The sequence below is a fragment of the Topomyia yanbarensis genome, chromosome 2, assembly GCF_030247195.1.
Source record: "Topomyia yanbarensis strain Yona2022 chromosome 2, ASM3024719v1, whole genome shotgun sequence".
Lineage (NCBI taxonomy): Eukaryota > Metazoa > Arthropoda > Insecta > Diptera > Culicidae > Topomyia > Topomyia yanbarensis.
The window spans coordinates 392,877,795-392,898,584 of NC_080671.1; the positions used below are offsets into that span (position 1 = coordinate 392,877,795).

The 20,790-nt window shown below is 38.7% G+C and overlaps 1 protein-coding gene across 1 annotated transcript in view; it reads left to right on the forward strand.

The window, feature by feature from the left end:
• The window catches only part of LOC131684822 (dopamine D2-like receptor), a gene marked incomplete at its 5' end in the record, with an annotated part of 151,611 nt that extends 131,708 nt beyond the window's left edge, over positions 1-19,903 (forward strand). Inside the window, one exon of the mRNA XM_058968012.1 lies at positions 5,004-19,903. Coding sequence (XP_058823995.1) covers positions 5,004-5,215 — 212 coding nt within the window. The remainder of the gene's footprint in view (positions 1-5,003) is intronic.
• Positions 19,904-20,790: the final 887 nt, after the last annotated feature.

The window sequence follows — 20,790 nt, forward strand, 5'->3', positions numbered from 1 at the left end:
AAATTCAATAGCAGCCAATTGAAGCATCGCACCAATCACTTCATATATAGAAGATGATGGAAAACGGTCAAGAATTCTCTCTGAGGAATAGGCGTGAAATTAACTCTGAACATTGGCAAGATTTCCGGGGCATGAAGACATTCTAGGTGACCAATGTGATCAAAGTGACTACAGGCCAGCGAATCTAAGTAATTTAACAAGCATTTTAATAACTTTTACATCTTCTAGGTATGATGGCAGTACCAGTTTATATGGGAATTTACTGTATGATCGCACTTGTCAACCAGCAACTACGGACCCCTCCCGAAATATTTCAAGTTGTTGAGTAATTTTAAAATAGTTTCTATTTTAATTAATTTTGAACTCAAAATCATTCCAAACCAGATTCGATTACTAAAAATGATTCTAATTAAATGAGGTTATTACAAATTACTTATTGTACAATGAACATTTCAAAATCGAAATTTCGGACCCCCTCCGAATTTTTTTTCTGGATCCGCCCCTGCTACCTTGAGTAACCGATGTGCGATTGTTAGCCAAATACGTATGTATAATAGAGTGGGACATGGTTATATGAAAAAAATAAAATTTGGCTCCGAGTAACTTTTTGGGTCCAAATTAGCTCCCAGAAAAACTCTGCAAATTTTTAACTCGATCGGTGAAACTATATTTTTGCGCCCACGGTTTAAAGTTTACATGGGATTTCATATGGGAAAATTGTCTTTTGCAAATTAATTCTTCCAAGAGTCGCCCGTTATTTCCTAAAAATAAGTAGATGGCTGATTTTTATAGGAAATTTGTCAAGAAAACAAAGTCTAGAAGATTGCAAATCGATCTGATGATTTTGGAAAAAGTTATTAAGCAAAAACCGATTGATGCCCTGAAGATTGATGAAAATTTCACTTTTCTTAGCATCACTGCTTCTGACGGTCTAATTATATACAAAAATTTTAACATCCTCTTAATGAGTACAAAAGAAGCCTCAATTTATCCCTCAAAACCTTGAGAAGTGGCCAAATAGTATAGATAAACGATTTAGACACATTAAGAGAGGATTAAATCAAAATTGCGTATAATTGGATAACCAATAGCAGTGGTGCTAGAAAAAATGAATATTTTATGAATCATCAGAGCATCAATCGGTTTCTGCTCAAAAACTTTTTTCTCAAGCGTCAGATCGTTTCGTGGTTTTTGAGACTTTGTTTCTTTGTTAAATTTTCTATAAAATCCAAATAATGATTTATTTTTAGGAAGTAATGGGCGACTCCTGGAGGAATTATTTTGTAAAAGTTAATTTTCCCATACAAAATCCCATGTAAACTTTAAACAGTGGGCGCAAAAATATAGTTTCACCGATCGAGCTAAGAATTTGCACAGTTGTTCTAGGACCCAAATGGTACCTAAAAAGTTGCTCGGAGCTGGAATCACCCTAATGTACATACGCACACACACATTCGCCGAACTCGAGGGAGTGAGTTGAATGGTATAAGAGTTACGGCTCTCCGGACCTCTGTTGAAAAGTCGATTGTCAGAGTGATTGCATAATTTTTTATAGGAGAAGGGCAAAAAGGTTTATTTGGGAATTTATGGTGTGAACGTATTCTTTTATTTATAGCTCCGGAACCAATACTTCGTTAAAATGACAATCGGTAGCAATCAATGTGAATACTATACCCTTCATTTAAGAATAAGATTGTGAGAATCGATTCAGCAATATATGAGAAACAGGTGTGACTCTAATTTCAGAATTTGGCCATTTCTGCGGACCTTCTGGAAGCCTCGATGGTTCCCAAAGTCGTCATAGAGACTTTGATTTGTAATAAGTGATCAGGACCAACAATTTCAAACAATGTAAAATTCATTTCAATTAGTTTTGCATCATTTAGATATAATGATTATACCGGTTTATATGGGAATTTCGCATGTGACCTCATACTTCAACCCGTAACACAGGAATCAGAACTCCGATTCCAATGGAATTTAAGAGCAGTTAATAGGGATGCAGTAGCTTTCATTTGAGACCAAATTTGAGAAAATTGAGACAGACATTTCTAAGAAGCAGAAGGGGAATTAAATTCAGGAACTTGGTCATTTTCCCGAAGTTTCCGGTTCCGCCGAAGGTGTCCAAATTGGTCAACGTGAGTTTGATTGGACATCAGTGAGCTGAAACTACAAATCCAAATAATTTAGGCCACATTTTATGATGTTTTGCATCTTTTAGATAACATGCTGATGCCGATTTATATGGGAATTTCATGCGTGACCAGACTCTTTACCCCGTAACTCCGGAACCGGAAGTCAGAATTAAATGAAATTCAATAGCAGCCTATGGGAACGTTATACCTTTCGTTTGAGACTTAGTTTGATAAAATCGGTTCAGCCATCTCCGAGGAACCGATTTGCATATTTTTGGTCACATACATACATACATACATACACACACATACATACGCACACACAGACATTTGCCGAACTCGACGAACTGAGTCGAATAGTATTAGAGACTCAGCCCTCCGGGCCTCGGTCAAAAAGCCGGTTTTCAGAGTGATTGCATAGCCTTTCCATAGGAGAAAGGCAAAAAATGGGTGAATTTGGGGTTCAAGTGCCACAAAACCCTAATTTTTTGTTTTATATTTAAAATCAAACCACATCAGTTGATTTCTGAGATTTTTTTCAATTAAGGTGATATTTTACATACGACTTCGTTAGTAAACAATAGCGATTCAAAAATTGATTAATACAATAAGATTTCTGATTTAAAAGATCCCAAATCCCCAACTTCCCGTATTCTGCCCAAGATGGAAATACTTTCATTAGCTTCCTGAGGGTTTTTACGCTTTTGAAAAAAGCTACATTTTTAATGTCACCGTGGTCGTGTTCTGTAATTTCTAGTTCTTTAATTTATTTTTTTGCACATAATTGTTGGAAAAACACACTGTGTGCCAGCAAATAATCATGTGAAAAATAGTGAGCACGCTACACACAAACGATTTTCAAGTGCCCAGGATAATTATACGGCTAGTGTTACCGAACATATAGTACCCGTTATTTTCCAGTAGCAACATAATCGTTTCAGATATTGAGTTATTACAATTGTAACAACTCAATTACGGTCGAGTTAAAAAATTGCTCAAAACGGCATCTGCTAACAACCCCTAATATTTTGTACTGTCTGTTCCAGTCAGTTGCCTGCACGAAAATTAGCCTACTACCAGAAGTTCCAAGGCGAATTCAACTTGAATAATTCCAAACCGAGCAGCTTTTTTCCGCGCCACTTCCTTAACATTCTCCCAACAAGAGCTATTTCAAACACAGACACAAAAAAAATTAACACCAACGGGAAACCCTCGCCAAAAGTTCGCAACAGTTGCCGTTCTGCTTGTTTTTTTTTTGTTTTGTTTCTACTCGGCATCATCATTCAGTCCACAATCCATGGCTCGTGTGGAACCAACCCCATTAGGTAGGCAGTCAAACGGCCACACGTTTCGTGTTACCCGCTAGCAGAAGTGGATGAGCGTAAAGCCCTAGCATACATTTCACCCCGCGAAAAGAGCAGCCGAAAATCCCCGGCGAATGTTGGTCTGAAAGCAGCACCAGGTGGTGATGCGAGCAACGCGACGGTGGGTCAGCCGATTCTGCTCCATCCCCTAGGCCAGCGGGGACGCGGTTATAGCGCTAATCAAATTCCACGTGTAGTACTGACTCTGCAATGCAGAGTGGGAGTGTGTGTTTGCTGGTGGGAATTTTGGAACAGGTTCGTCGCTTGTTACTTTTTCAGGCTCGCTTGGTTTCGAGTGGGGAGAGAGGGGTGGACCGGATTGAACGGATGTCAAGCGGCTGGCGTCAACAAGCTTGCGGCTTAACGCTGTTGTTTTATTTTTCGTTTGTTTTTTTGTTCTTTTTTTGCGGTGTTCTGTTGCGTTGGAGTGTTTTCCAGTTTATTATACGTGCGGTGGCCTGAACGGGCTGCGAAAGTAAATTGTTCTGGGATTTTGTTGTTTTAAAAGTCTAAAAGTTTTTGGGCAGCCCTTTTTTGGGATCATTTCCCAACGGGAGGTATTTATTGCCTGGTTTATGGTTTTGGTTGGCTCCGACGAGCTTTTGGGACCATCCTTGAAACTATGAAGCGTAATTAAATTAGAATATTTTCTCCATTTTGAACATTGAAGAAGAAAATTATGAACATGAAGGAGATTTTTTTTAAATTCATGCTTCATAATATGCAATAACGAATAAATCAACGTATTATCTTTTGAGATTGATTCTGAACTCTACCCAGGACAGTAATTAAATTTATACAGTACATGCGTAAACAAAATGATAAAAATCCCCCTAAAAAAATTTGCTTTTATTAATCACGATGTGGATAGTTAAATCTATCAATTGTCAATTGTTCACAATTATAGGGTGATGAGCCTATTTGCGCCATGTTTCTATTATCACCCTACCCATTTGAAGCCGTTGGTTAGAGCAGTGTCTGCCATCTTTGTTCAACGCATTTAGTCAAATGGTAGCGCAACAATAGGGGCACTCGATTCGAGTTTTCATTGTGCTCAAACACGAGAATTTTACTGTTTTCAACGCATTTGTGTTATTATATTGGTTCTTAACAACGAAGCAAAGCGGTTGATGTCAATTTTTACGCATTCCATTGATTGTAAGACAAGAAATTACCGAATTAGTGAGTTCATCACCCTATGTCCTATAAAGGCTTCACATTTATCGCGCAAACAAAAGCCATATCGAATGTTCTTTTCCTACTGAATCCAATCCTCTTTGTTAACCAGTAAAAATACAAACCTCGGATGGCATCCGGACACATCTGTCGTCGATTATTTCGTATTTGTTTTCATCCTTGCCAAGCCATCATCAACAGGTCCTTTGCAGTCTGTCCGATAGTACCGTCCGGTATCTAACTAAACGACAAAAATGTGGTTTTTCACTCTTTCCAACTTCAACTAACCCCCATTCTTTCTCTCTGTCTCTCTCCCTTTCATCCGCAGGCGTTTTTTTAATATGCTGGGTGCCGTTCTTCACGTGCAACATCATGGACGCGATGTGCACCAAGCTGGACATGACCTGCCAACCGGGCGTGACGGCCTTCATCCTGACCACCTGGCTCGGCTACATGAACAGCTTCGTCAATCCGGTCATCTACACCATCTTCAATCCGGAGTTCCGGAAGGCGTTCAAAAAAATCATGAACATCGAGTGAGTGCGGCGTATCGTGCCGGGCGGCGGCGATGGAGGTAAGACGACACCCGCAGGTGGTGCCGCCCGTCGAGCCATAGCGATACCGGCGGCGGCGGAAGTGGAATGTGCCTCACGAGAATTGTCGTCCTCCGGTGGGATGGAAACGGTGGGCGGTACCAGTGACGGTGGTGCCGGGGTTGGAACTGTCACGGTCGCGTGGCATCAGAGCGAAATTCAATGACCGATAGTGAATGCAGCCTGTTGGCTGGGAGTGGGTGATAGCTAGATATTTTTTTTCTGCTTTGCATTCGTTCAGTTCCTATCCGTTGATGCGACGGGATCACACAGGTATTTAGGGGATTTGGGAAACTGTCGGAAATGAACTAGAATGGGTTGCAAGATGGAACGCTAGCCTTTGATCTTTAGTTTGCCGCTCTGTGCAAAAAGGATTTTACGGTGAGGATAAAAAGTGCTAATACATTGCTCTGATTGCTCGGATAAGTTGAGTTTTCGTTTTAATGAATTTTCATAATAGGGGTAAACTGTACCATTGATATAGTTAGTTTGGAAAGTGACTGCTCCCATCATTTACAACGATTGAAAATAATGAAAATACCACAATTTCGTATGTGTCGTCCAGACATTCAGATTAATTAATGTCCAGATTCCAAAGATTTAAAAACAGCAAAATAAGTCATAGTTAGCCGTTTTGACTTCGTTTTATCAATATCTGGAACCCGACTTGGTCACTCTAGCTAATATTCGTCGCGGTATTTGTAATTACCGCAACCGCGCAGGAATTGTGCTTTGTGGTAAAATGATTTTCACCGCGGGAAATAAGAGTTTACCACGCGGTATTACCACCGGAACCGCGCTTTTCAATTTTTGTGTAATTTAAATACAAAGAGTTTTTATTGATTGACATAGAACACACAAAAAAAATCGATGGCAGCAATTGACAAATATTAGTATCGCGAATGTCTACCCATAGTTATTCGAGATGGGTTCTATTAGTTTTATGTTTGGACGACAGCCGGTTGGCCACTCCGATAAGCACACCGCCACCGGGTTTTTTCCCTGTACTGTCTGGATCGCGATCGTTACGGTAAGCCTTGTACTTTGAGCCGAATAACTGAAGTAAATTGATCATTCAGCCACGTTTCGGTTAGAACAATAACATCATATTCGGCGTCTCAAACAGCGATGAACAACCCGTCAATTTTGGTGCATAGTCCTCTCACGTTCTGGTAGTAGACACTAAGATGTTCCAGCAAGTAATATCCTGATGGTTGAGCGGTAGAAAGATGAGCGGCGATGGTGGTGGCGTCCGCTTGTAATCGGGAGGACATATACCCTCCTTGGCTTTTCCTGACCGGGAGAGGTCGCTGCTTTAACATGCAAGTTCGGTAGAAAACAGCTTGACGTCGTTGATGGAATTGGGCTGATTGCACCTGTCGGCATGCTGCAATTGACACTCAGCTCAAATGTTTACGGTTTATCGGTGAGAACGGGAAACATAATGTAGCCAAATCAAATCTCAACAATGCAGCGGCTAATCTTTCCATATGATTCGTTCATTGCGGGGACGGTAGGCTTCAACTTCGGTACCCAAACTCTCGATCACCTTGGTGTCAACAGACGGCAAGACGCAACGTCTGGTTCTGCGATTGATCGCTATTGTGATTCCTCCGCCGAATCGATCAATGCGATCAAATCGATGAATAACAAACTTAGAGTTACTCTTAAATCTAATGTTTGATTTTAACAAAGTTTCGGTCGCAATGTTCATTCATCGTCGCGTTGGCTTAATTAAAAGGTGGCACATGGCTGTATTATTCACACAAACCGATCCCGCAATTCCTGGGCCCGGGTGAAAAGTTTCCGCAAATGTTCGGATAATTTAAATTGCTCATCATCGAGTTGGTGTAAATTGACATGACATTACTATAATATTTAGGTGCAAATCTTTGATATGAGTTGCGCTTTTCCAATATATTTCTTCACAATATTCTATGGAGTCGGTCTCACGAAGTCCCAAAAAATTTCTAAAGAATACTACAGTACTATCATGTATTCTATACGAATAACTGTGAAGTTTGATATGGTGCTCGGGGTTGTGTCCTTTACAGTACCTCCTGGAACCATATCTAAAAGCAAAACAAAGCTTTGATACTATCATTCCGTTTTGGAACTTGACCTTCTTATTCAACAGGTTTTGCAGCCGATTCTTAGTGTAGAAGACACGGGGCTAGTGCGACGATGCAACTGGTCACTACAAATCTGTCCTGGATGAGTCCCTCAAATACGATGAATGTTTTACACTCTTAACCGCCAAAGCAGGAATCATTTCTAGTTTTCCCAAAACTAGTTAATATATCTCCAAATTCATTTAGGAGGTTGACATTTATTACTTTTATGTATACCCAGGTTATGCTAAGACACGCTTCGAGCTAGAAGTTGTATAACTATTGAATATGGCTCACATGGTCCTCTGACAGACCACACGGCATTTTTTGGAAAGCCAGAACCGGTTCTCTGACCTGACCAACAAGTATAGTTAAAGAATCTCGAATAATTTCCCGATCATTTGCAAGTAGTTTAGTTGAAATCGGTGGAAAATTGAGAAAACTAGTACCAAATAAACGCATAAACTTTAAAGTCACAGGTACTTCGAAGGCGCATTTTTTTCCGGCAGCTGCGCAACACCGCCTTTTGGCGGAATAAGTTTTTTAGTTCATAAGTTTAGTTTCAAGTTAATACAGGACCAAATTTCAATTCTACGGCTAAGTACTACTGTAATGTAATGCTAATAATTTTTATTTTTTTGAAAACTCCAAAATGTGAGATAATTTTTTAATTGAATTACACCACACATGCAAAATAGTTTTTACTCATTTCCCTGAAATTTCCAACTTTCAACTAAAATATCATGTTATATCATGATTTCAGCCAGCAGGTAACATATTTGTGTGAAAGGTGGGAATGTATTGAACAGGTTTTAGTGGGGTTAACAACACAAAATTTTATATTGTAGATTTCACAGCGATTCGGCTGAACTCCACCAAAATACGGATCCAATGTAATACATTTAAATGATTATTTAAAGATATTATTAAACTTAAAATTTATTATAATTTTGTTGGCACATCCCACCCAGTTTGGAAAGCTTCAAACATGGAGGTAGAATTTAGCATTTCAGTCATCAATTGAAGCGTTGATTGTTGCAAGAAATTCATTTTTTCTTCCGTAAATGCCAGCTAGCCAGCAGTTGTAGCAAAAAAGCGTTGTGTGGGAACGAAATTGGAAGCGTCGTAGTGATCGTTCTTTTAGTCTTGTTACCTGTCACTACAGCACAAGACGACGCACCATTGTAGGATGCTGTGACGGAGATAGAAGATGCTTGTATAGGCAGAAAAGTTGTAATTCTATTGAGAGGCGTGCTAATTTACGTTTAAACTGGTTTTCTTGAAGTGAGCCTGAATTTTTCGTTAGTTGTTCTTGTTTTCTTTGAACGAGAGCTTATATTTGTTTTCTCGAATCGGACATACCCAGAAATTCGGTTTTTAGTTTTCGCTACAATTGGAACATTCGAAATCTTTTGTGGTGTCTTTCACCGGACAAGTGTCCTTTGTGTGCAAATTATCACTACAGATCGTACATTTGGAATCCAAATGTCATTTTTTGTGTCGTGCTCAAACCCCTGGCATCTGCGATACGGTAAAATTTTGAATTCTGCTCTCATGTCGCAATTTTTTTTATGCTAAATGACTTAGGATGTAATGAAACGCCGAGATCTACTGCCACACGGAAATTTGGTGGAAAATTTTGGATTTGAGTTGATACTGGGGTTGCAAAAACTGCTTTTAATTAATTTTCTAATGTCTAAGAACTGCGTGAAACAACGGATCTTGTATCTTCTCATAAAAAAAATGTTTTGACAAAAGACTTTTAATCTTCAAACTGAGATTTTTAAATAAAAATCAAAAAACATGTTTTTTTTCGAATTAAAATCAGAGTTCGGCACTTTACTTATTTCTAAAACATTTGGCATACAAAAAAAAATAAAAACTGCATTTCCAAACCCAAGCCCCATCTCCTTTCATCACAAAGACAGTATCGAGCAGATCTCGACGCTTAATGATATTATTTTTCTATTGCGCTCAAATTTTGCATGGGGACTTTTTCGAGGTATCAATACTTTTGAGGTGTGTCCGATTTTAAATTTCAGGAAGACCATAAATATTGGTACTCAACCGTATATAATAGTACTCCTGAATGGACTCAAATGATCCCAAAATGGATGTCAAAAAAGATTCATCGCCAAAGATCCGCGCTTCCATTTAAAATCAAACACATTGAACTGGGTTCGACCGTATCCGATCTTCTTTCGGATCAAAGATAGTCCGCGAAGTATTCTAATATTCCGCAAGACGCAGAAATATTCAGCTGTGCCAGACGTCTCGAAAGTTCGCCTAGATAGGCTCAGGCTTATGATATTTTGTCTATGCAAACAAATGACGTTACTGGTGACAAGACTTTCATGAAGAACTAACGCGTTTACATGCCCGCTCACAAAATTGAGATCGATGGTGTAGTAATCGATTCGAGCTTGACATGCGTGGATCTACTGAAGAACGGAATTGTCTGTTTCAAAAACCCCTTGTTCCAGTGAGCGAAGATTTTGAGTGACAATCGCACCGGACCCAAACTTTGACCTTACGGTAGCCCTTTCAAGGCAACATTAAATGGTCTATCTGTCTTAAAATCATAAGAATAAAATTTATATAACTTCTCGGTAAGATACAGGAGAAGTCGTTAGTGGTGAATCAAGCCACCGCTGCAACTCGATATTCTCTTCTTTGGTCAATCTGAAAAGAGAATTTCACGATCGGAAGGAACGTTGAGAGCTCAGTTCGAAAGGCTCCGAAGTCGGGGATCATCAGACGAATTTCGCGGTAAATCATATTCAGAGTTGGCAGCACCCTCCCAGATTTTATTGAAACTTTCTGTACATGAAGATTTTGTCACAAAAAGCCACTCTGCATACTTTGTTTTCCCAAAAATGATCTAGACTGTCTTTTAAAAAGAGTCAAACTTTTTTACCAATTTTTTTTTTCGGATGACTGTTGTCTAAAAATGGCAAATCCTACAAAAAAATGTTGTACGAGTGATTTTCACAAAATCAGTTAAATTTTTGAATAAAAATATTGAAAAAATTCTTCATCAACTTCTACACTGTTCAGAACCCAGAATTCTGAAGACAGAGCTCAGTGTCCAGAATCCAGGGTTCCGAGTGCAGAGGTCAGAGTCCAGAGCGCAGAGTTCGGAGCTCATAGTTCAGAGTTCAGATGCCACAGTCCAAAACCTGGAGTCCAGAGCCGAGAGACCAGAAACCAGAGTCTAGAGTTCTTATTCCAAAGTACTGAGCCCAGAATCCTCAGCACATAATACAGAGTCCAGAGCCCAAAGTAATTCAAAATAGTGAGACCAGAGTTTACAGTCCAGATTCCAGAGCTCAGAGTTCAGATTCGATACTCCAGAGTTTAGATTCCATAGCCCAACGACCAGAACCCAGAGTCCCGAGCCCAGATTCCGGAGTCCAGAATCCACAGTCCCGAGTGCAGAGTACATAGTCCATAGTTTAGAGTCCACAGTTCACAGTTCAGAGTCCAAAGTCCCGAATCAAGACCCAGAGCCCATAGCTCAGAGACCACAGTCTACAGTACAGAGTCCATAGCACAGAATCTCGAGGCGAGAGCTCAGAATACAGAGTTAAGAATGCAGAGTCCAGTGTTCAGAGTGCAGAGAACAAAGTCGAGAATCCTGGGTTCAGAGTCTAGAGCCCAGAGTCCTCAACCGCAATTACTTTGGCCAGAGTCCAGAGCTCTGAGATCAGAATCCAGAGTCCGAATTACTTAACCCAAAATTCTGAAGCACGAGTTTGGACTTCAGAGCAAAGAGCCCAGAACCCAGAGTCCATGACACAGAATCTCGAGGCGAGAGTCCAGAGTCCAGAATCCAGCGTAAAAAGTGCAGCATTCAGAGTTCAAATTCCAGAATCTAGAGCTCAGAGTCCAGAGACGAGAATCCTTAGACCAGAGCTCAGAGTCCAGAAACCAGAGTACAGAAATTCGAGGCCAGCGCCAAAATACCGTCATCCAGCGATGAGAGTGAAGAGTCCAGAATGTTAATTTCAGTGTCCATAGTCCAGAGACCAGAACCTAGAATCCAGAGTCCTGAGGGAAGAACCAAAAGTCCAGAATCCAGTTCAGTTCATGTATAAGGTAACTAGCAGTTGGATAATTGGATTTTGAGGTGATTATGACTTTCATTGGTTTAGTTTTCGATAAAAATACACTGTAAAAAATTCAGTTAGACCAAGGAAAAGTTTTTTTTTTCAAATACCTTTTTTTCCTTGAAAGCGCCCAACTTGAATTTTTGACGGTAGCTAGGAAACATAATTCTCTATCTTGGCACAAAATTTCATCCAAATCTAAGATGGGTTTTTTTTGTAAATCGACTTAAAATGTTTAAAATCACTTTATTTCAGTGTAGAAGTCGATGAAGATTTTTTTCAATATTTATAATCAAAAATTTAACTGATTTTGTAAATATCACTCCTACAACATTTTTTGTAGGATCTGTCATTTTTAGAGAATAACCATTCGAAAAAAAAAATGTTAAAAAAGTTTGACCCTTTTCAAAAGACAGTATAGATCATTTTTAGAAAAACAAAGTATGCAAAGTGGCTTTTTGTGACAAAGTCCTCATGTACAGAAAGTTGCATTAAAATCTAAGAGGGAGCTGCCAACATTTGTTCGAGTTGGCGCGGAATTCGTCATCACTGTTATCGGCGGAGGAGATTGCTGTTTCTTCGCACAATGCGAGGAAATTTACAAATTACTTCTGCATCACATTCGGATAAAACATCGAATGAGTTGCTACAATCAATTGGATTTTCGGATGGAGAAGTTACCCTTTTTCGTTTCTTTTTAATATTTGGCACACGGCCTTTCTGGGAGGACCCAGACATGTTAGATGAATTAAATATTTCTTTAGCTTTAAGCAAATCGCTATGATCTACAAAATACTTTCAAATGTCGGGTTTTGTAAAGGGCGAACACGAAATTATTGCGACACCGAAAATGTCATGCCAATTTACTTATAATGTTTAAAATCAAACCAAAATTTTAGGGTAGTTTTATACATATATTTACTTCAAAAATCAAAAGAAAAGTTAATCGATGGAGCCTTGAGTGTAAAATTGAACGCATTTTCGCTTGATGCCCTCCATCAAAGTCTTTACAGTGTCATCCGGTACCAGTTTCTCAGTTTTTTCCATTTTCTTAACTTGTCCTTCTCGTCTTTGACTGTCTTCTTGCTCTTCCGAAGTTCCCGCTTCATCATTGCCCAGTACTGCTCCACTGGGTGCAGCTCCGGACAGTTTGGCGGATTCATGTCCTTTGGAACAAAATGGACAGAATTGGCCTCATACCACTCCAGGACACTTTTAGAATAGTGGCATGATGCCAAATCTGGCCAAAATAGCGGAGCTTCGTCGTGCTGCTGCAAGAACGACAAAAGGCGCTTCTCGAGGCACTCAGATTTGTAGATGTCGCCATTTACTGTGCCCTTTGTCACGAAAGGTTCACTCCTCAGTCCGCAAGAGCAAATGGCCTGCCAAATGAGATATTTGGAGGCGAACTTCGACATTTTCTTCTTCTTAAATTTGTCGTCCACATAGAACTTGCTCTTGCCGGTGAAAAACTCCCACCCCGGAATTTGCTTAAAATCGGCTTTTACATACGTTTCGTCGTCCATCACACAGCAGCCATATTTTGTCAGCATCTTCTCGTAGAGCTTCCGTGCCCGAGTTTTAGCCGTCGATTGTTGCCGCTCATCGCGGTTTGGGAAGCTCTGTACCTTGTATGTATGTAGTCCAGCTCTCTTCTTTGCATTCTGGACGTAGCTCTGCGACAAGCCGATCTTTTTAGCAAAATCACGGCTTGAGACGTTGGGATTTGCTTTAATCATCTGCTTCACCTTTCCCTCCGTCTTTTTGTTCTCCGGTCCTGGTTTTCTTCTAGCTGCTTTGACGTGGTCCAACGTCAACCGCTACTGGAACCGCTTCAACACTTCTGGAGACGGTTGAATTTTTCCCAACTGCCGGTGCGACAGGTCAGGAAATTTCAGGTGTTTGGAAAGAATTTGTTCTCTCGACTCGCGTTGGTTCACCTCCATTTTCGTTGAATCGAAAAACATGACTTCGAGTTTCACAGCATGTAAACAATACACATCAATGAGAAAGTGTGCAAAATTTGGTTGATTTTTACCCAATGGTAAAAAAGTTATGCCCTCTTACGCTAGATGTGAATATTTTGAAATTTAGTACAAGTTCGTTAAAATTTAATTTCGACAAAATAGTACAGGAATTTAAACAATCCGTTCAGTACAACGGGAGCTAGTAATGTTTAACTTCTAGAACTATTATGATGATGACCCCACCTAATTCCCCCATAAAAGATTTAGCTCAACGATTTATTTAGAAGATATTTAATATAATTAAGTCATCTTGCAGTCATTTTCAAACAGGTCCACCAAGAGAGTCCACATATTTTTCATGAAAATATTGTATGGTACCGAAAATACCGGTACTGGCTTTTGTTCAGAACCGGTATTACGGTACCAAAAATGGGTCGGTATTCCCGGGATTTTCGGTACCGGTATTACCGGTACCATAACCCTATTCTCTACCTTTCACCATTCAAGTTTCCCGTCTGATCGCTTGGTTGTCCGTTGGTAAAGTGAGCCCAAAGAAATTCTTAATCCAGTAACCTTTAACCAATTCACTCTCAGTGCGACTCTTTTCCGTAACTTCTCGCATTTTCCAATGTCAAAATCTGGTGTCAATTCGTTTTTTTTAATTTTATTTGAAAATTGCTGATTAAAATTTGAAAGTATTAGAGAGGGAACTTTTGTCAAAATATCTTTTACGAGAAGATACATGATCCGTCGTTTTATGCACGTCGAAGACATTGAGAATTAAAAATAAATTGAAAAGCTGTTCTTCCAAATCCCAGTTTCAGCTTAATTCCAAAATTTTCCAAGTTCCATAAAGGGCAAAATATTTCAGGTTGACTTCTCATGACATTTTTAATCATTTAGCGTCAAAAATACGAATTTGATTTTTGAATATTCTAAAGGTCGTTTTGTATTTTTTCACGGATGAAATTTTTTGCACTTTGGCTGTTTTGCGCAACCCCTTAACCATGCTCGATTGAATTGATATTTAACATAGAGACTAATGGTGCTAATGCTATTGAAATTATTAAATTCGATTATCACCTTTTGTCCATACATGCCATTCGCACCCTAATATACAATCTTCTGAATAGATGCTCCCTCCGTCAATTGATTTCATGAATAAACACTTCAATCATTGACGTTCAATATTTGTGACTGGAATTTACAAAAATGAAGGAATGGCCATTTATATTTAATTAAGTATGGGCCATTTCCATGTACACAAATTATTGTTTGAATGTCAAACTGAAAAAGAAAGCCAAAGTAAACGCTAAAGGGTCGCAAAACTGAGACTCCGCCAGAAGCCCACGCTACTGGTGCCTCTGGCCCTGGCTCTGGCCCAGTGTACCCATGCATGACGACGGTAATGCCTAGCTCACAGATCAAAAGATAGAGTTTACCAGGTGACATCATTTACTTCAAAGTCAATAATACCCCCAAGGAAGGCATCTGGGACTGTTGATGTTTCTGATGTACTTCAATGATGTACATCTACTGGTTAAGACTTCATGGCTGCTCTTCGCGAATTATCGTAAGATACTTCGTCCAGATTTCACCAACCTTCAGCTTCCAGTTTTCGTTGATTGGTATAGAAAGAATCGCATGTGTGTAAATCTGAAGAAGTGTTTGGTGATTTCATTCTCATGTAATAAAAACCCCGTTCGTTTTAATTGAATGCAAAAATTTAACGCAAAATTTTTGCACTACTACACACGGAAAAAAAATCCGTTCATATATTCATGGTCACGATGTCGTGAACTTTATGATTTACGAAAACCGTGACCAAGTTCCTGAAATTATGAATAATTTTTTTTCTTTTTTATTTCGACTAGGTTAGTCACATTTTCTTTTTTTTACGTTTTAACGACATTCAATTAGCTAGAGATTACTGGGTAGGGAAAGTTATGAAACTTAGAGCCATAGTACTCAAGTGAGAGCAAGGATGTGAAGTAAACAGATCGGAAAACTAGAAGTGGCAGGGTCATTAGAACAGACTTAATATCGTACGGGCTTAATCTTTGCCTTCTGTTAATGAGGGTCGAGCTTAGGCAGAATAACTACGAATCACCCGAGTTCACTAACATGTGTCCTGATAAAGGTAGACGTATCTATCGGCCGGTTGTCACGGTAAAGATGGATATGTCTATCTATACCAGGACACATGCTAGTGAACTCGATTGATTCGTAGTAACGCTGCCTAAGCTCGACCCTCATTATCAGAAGACAAAGATTAAGCCCGTACGATATTAAGCCTGTTCTAATGACCCTGCCACTTCTAATTTTCCGATCTGTTTACTTCACATCCTTGCTCTCACTTGAGTACTATGGCTCTAAGTTTCATAACTTTCCCTACCCAGTAATCTCTAGCTAATTGAATGTCGTTAAAACGTAAAATAAAAATATGAATAATAATTCTCGTATTCATGAAACTATTTTTGTTTTCTAAAAACCAGTTCGCCCCGGATATACACATGGCGTTACATTAGAATGTTTGGTTGGGTTACTGTTGTTGTTTCCTGGACATGGTTAGTTTTTGTTGTGATTCTAGTTCACGATTTGGAAATACTCAGTCGACAATCAAACGTTGATCATGATTTCAAGAACTGATTCGCGATTCTTGTGAATTCTCATGACGTAAGCGGGATTAAAGTTCATGATTTGAAGATCTTAGTTCGTAATTTCTATTCACGTTATCGTGATATTTTAGTCTTGAGTAGAGTGATTCTTGTTCACGATTTCAGGAACTTTGTCACGATTTTAAATATTTTTGTCATGAGTTATGTGATTTGTTTTCATACTTTCAGTATCTTAGTTGCGATTTTTGTAACTTCTGTTTATGTTATCGTGATATTCTAGTCATGAATATGTTCATGATTTCAGGATATTAGTCACGATTAGATATTTTTGTCACGAGTTGTGTGATTTTTGTTCATGATTTCAGGATTTTAGTCACGATTTTCGTAATTTCTGCTCATGTTATCGTGATATTTTATTTTAGAGTTTACTTTCAAAGAGTATTGTAACCAATGTTCATGATATCAGCAGTTTTATCATGGTATTCATAAATTCCTTTCGCCTTATCGTGATCTATTATTTTTTTAATTACTAACGGATTTTTTACTCGGAAAAACCTGACAATATGAACTGAATCATTAAAATAAGACTCATTCGCTATATCTGGTTCTGTAAACTATATCACGCACACTATTTGGGGCTCTCAGTGCAGTTTTCGTTTTCTGTCCGGACATCACAATGAACCTTATCAAATGAATAACGATGTTCGAGGTTCACGTAACTATTACTGGTCGCTAGCAGCTGGGTATTTAATGAAAAAGTGCATGGAACAAAATGATTCCATGAATAATACTCCAAATTTTGTGAAAGAGTTCACGTAAAAATTTCATTAACATGTTGCGTGAAATTGTAAATGATTACGGATCTTCTAAATATCATAAGCACGCAAATAGATACTGGATAGATCGTAAACCATGTACTGGGAATCATGCCTCAGTTCACGAATACATGAATATTTTATGATTTCGTGAACTTTCTCAAAAAAACGAATGATAAATTGTGACTGTTATACTAGGTATCATGAACTAGTTCACGAATACATGAATAATATTTCATGATTTCGTGAACTATTTCACGAGCACGGATATTGGATCGTAACTAATATATTAGAAATCATGAGCCAGTTCACGAATGCATGAATAATATTTGGTGATATTGTGAACCATTTCACGAGCACGGTTATTGGATCATGACTAATATATTGGGGATCATGAATTAGTTCACGAGGAATGAATGGATTCATGAATAAAATTTCGAATTTCGTGAAATAGTACACGAAAAATATCCAGAATGTTTTGATTTTGTGAACTAATGTTCCTATATCTATGAAAAAATCATGAGTCAACATTTGGTTTTACGAATAATGTTTATAAAGTTGTGAACTAGTTCTTGGTGGAAGCCGTGACCGAAGTTCACAAAACAAATACAAATATTTCCACAAATGAAAGCGTTATGCGGGCGTTACTCAAGGGAAATTTAATATAAGTATAAAAGCCATGATTTTTGTTAATGGTCCTGTTTTCGTAACGTAAAAACGTGATTTTTCCAGTATTTATGGAATTTGGGAACAATTTTTTGTTTTCGTGCAAACTTTGGAAAAACTTGCGAGGTACGTTCGAGCGGGAAGCACCGTCAAATTGACTTAGCATTAGTGGAACTATCCTGGGGTTTTAAACGTCTGAAATTGACGCCCAACTTAATTTTAAATAAATTGTCTGCATTTGGTTTTTAATCTGAGTTGACCATCTCGCTATTCTCATACGTTACTCCAATACCGTGGGTTTGAGGTTATACACAACCTTCATTCTGTGTGATCCCGTTGTTTCTAGATAATAACGTCGCTGGAGCGTACTGGCTTGACAGCTGTCCAAAAAACGAGTCAAGCCCATGCAACGTTGGAGGAGTGGTAATTAAATTACCTACCAGTTGCAGTTGAGATATCATCAACCGTAAATTAACGGACTGTACCGAGTGCAGCTGTTTTTGGCGGCAGCATGTTTCATTATGGCAAAAATTTTCTTTTAAACCAACTTAGGAGGGAAAAAAACTTTACCGTCGAAGATAAAAGAAGTAGAACAAAGCAACATCGCTGGGTAATAATAAAACTCTACTTAATAATAGGGATGGTAGGAAAATTTTTTGTATCTCAAACAGACAGGAGTACGTAGAAGAATAATCAGTATTAAAAAAGAATCTGTATATATGTAGCAAAACAGTTAAATGTATAATAATAAATAATAGTAGTCAAATAGCGGCAAGCTGGGGGAGAGGCCAGAAAAAACTGTACATTTTAACTCTCGCATCCACTACAAGAAGACGTAAAAGTGAAATTCAAAAGAAAAGAAAACTTTAAAGCAGCAGCAAAAAGCAACCAACTCATGCAAAATTCAGCCCACTCTCTGTCTCTCTCTATCAACTCCTCACTTGTGTAGAAGCGAAATCAAAAAAATGCGATGAAGATTCTCGTGGCGGGGAATTAGTGTTTAAGGATGAACTAGGCGCACTTCTACCAGCCGGTACTTGGCTCTGTGCCGGAAAACTGTAATTAAGTCTAATGAATAAGGCTGACGAGAGGTGGCGCTTTTGAGAATCGACTTGTACATAGCTAGCGCAACTCTGCTGAGAAAGAGAGGGGAAATCAGGCGGTGTATAGTTCATAAGGCTCAAATGGAATAATAACTCAAGAAGTTAGTGCTATTTTTCTACCAATTAATTTCTAGGTTCAAATATATTTTCTAGCAGCGGAAAATATCAGAGCATACTCGCGACGGAGAGCGTCCTGTGTTTCTATATCGTTATTGCAGTAGTAGCGAGAATTAACTCTAATCTCAAGCCAATCAACGTGTACTGACCAGTATCAGAACGCCAGTGTTACTGGTCTAGACTAGTAAAGAGCAAATCAAGAAAATCAAATAGTTTTAAAACCGAAATGGAAACAATGATAGCTATTAATCAAACAAAAATCTCTAGACTCTCAGTACAAATTATAACTAAATCAAAACAAAGGAAATTATATGATCAAGCTTGTCCGGCGAGACGAGCATAACTAAAGAACGAGAATGGAAGCTACTGAAAGGAAATTGATTGGGAATTTGTTATAGAGGAATTGACTGTGGTTGAGTTATTCACGATAGTAGTTTATCAGAAAGTTGACCATTTTATGTGTAACGCATCAGGCTTCCGAACGGGGATCACCGAACCCTACTCAGCTAGTTAGTAATATGGAGCGTAACTTCTTCCTAGTACCTACGTACTCTTTTTTCGAAAGGACAGCCGAACCGAGATCACCCTAAGCATTGATTCGAGCACCCTATTCGATCAATGCTAACACTAACAGAGCAGAGTTATACAAACAAAAAAACTAAAATATGCCGTACGGAACCTTTTTTGCACTCGATTCCGGACCGTGGCGGGATGGGAACCGGATCTAGCTACAACCCGGAACCGAGTGCAGAAGTAGACATTTGTTTTGAGCCCCAAATACCGTTTCCGTGCGATGTTCGTCGCGTGCGATCAATCTTAAAATGGACCTCGGCTCGGCTCTCCGTTTCCTCCTCTCTTACCTAATTATTAAGCTTGGCAGGAACGATTCGCCCGGAAGTTATCGATCCGAAATTGATCTGTTTATATATATTTTTTCCACATTGATAAACGGTAAGACCAAAAAACCAGCTCCGAGGTGCTGGAGATTTTTTGTTTATTTGAACACAAAAGAACAATGAAACGAAACAACTTCCAATAACTGGTAGTAAATTCTTGTGGGAAAAAAGTGAAATCAACAAAAAACACTAAAATACATTAATAAATCTATGGAACTATGGATGAGATATTACGATCTATGCTTTCTGTTCTGTCGATCTGATTTGAAGAAGCCCGATTACGCTTTTGTACAAGTAGGCACTAGATTCTCACTGACAAAAGTAAGTATACACGTATTCATTAAAAAGTATAATTAAAAATAATTGAGAAACTATTTATAACTAAGCTGACCAGCAACGGGCTAGGAAAAATCTTTAAATTTTAAGGTAACGAATATAAAAAAATTCCAGAGAAAAAGTTGCTCGGCGGATTCCACCATACATTTGCATAAATCTTTTGATATAATCCGTGCTAGTACGCGGTGCCAAATCGTGTTGGCGAATTTCCTTCAGATCAAGGTCCATATACACGAAGATCTTGGTTTTGATGATTTCACATTCGACGTCATGTTGCATGTTGCCCCTCGCTAGAAAGCTTTCTGCCTCGGCAAAGGGAATAAATGTTATTAGTACTACTTGTCTCGTGTGATGTGGCTGTATGTGTGAAACTTCGGTAAGAACAAGTTCAATTTTCACCGAGATCAACTGGTCCGCCTCGCGCACTATATGTTTTGGAAGAGTCTGCGAAAAGCGATTGTGTTCTCTTGTAATAGGCAAAATAGATTTTGTGTTTCACTCGTTTCATTCGCAGTTGGGAGCAATTTAAGTTTTCTGTGTCTTTATGTTACGTACGAGTTAGAGCGACGCGGGCAGTATTATTTGTTTGCAGACTGCCTAAATGAATTAAAGTAGATATAAAGTTTCTTAGCTTTGGTGTCAGTAATTTTAGATTTTGGCATTTGGATTCCAACTCTTGACAAACTGGGTTCAAAACAAAATATTGCACATTGAATCCTGGAATATTGAAGATGTTTCCCATTATTTCAATTTCACTACAATTATTGTACGTATAAACAGGGTG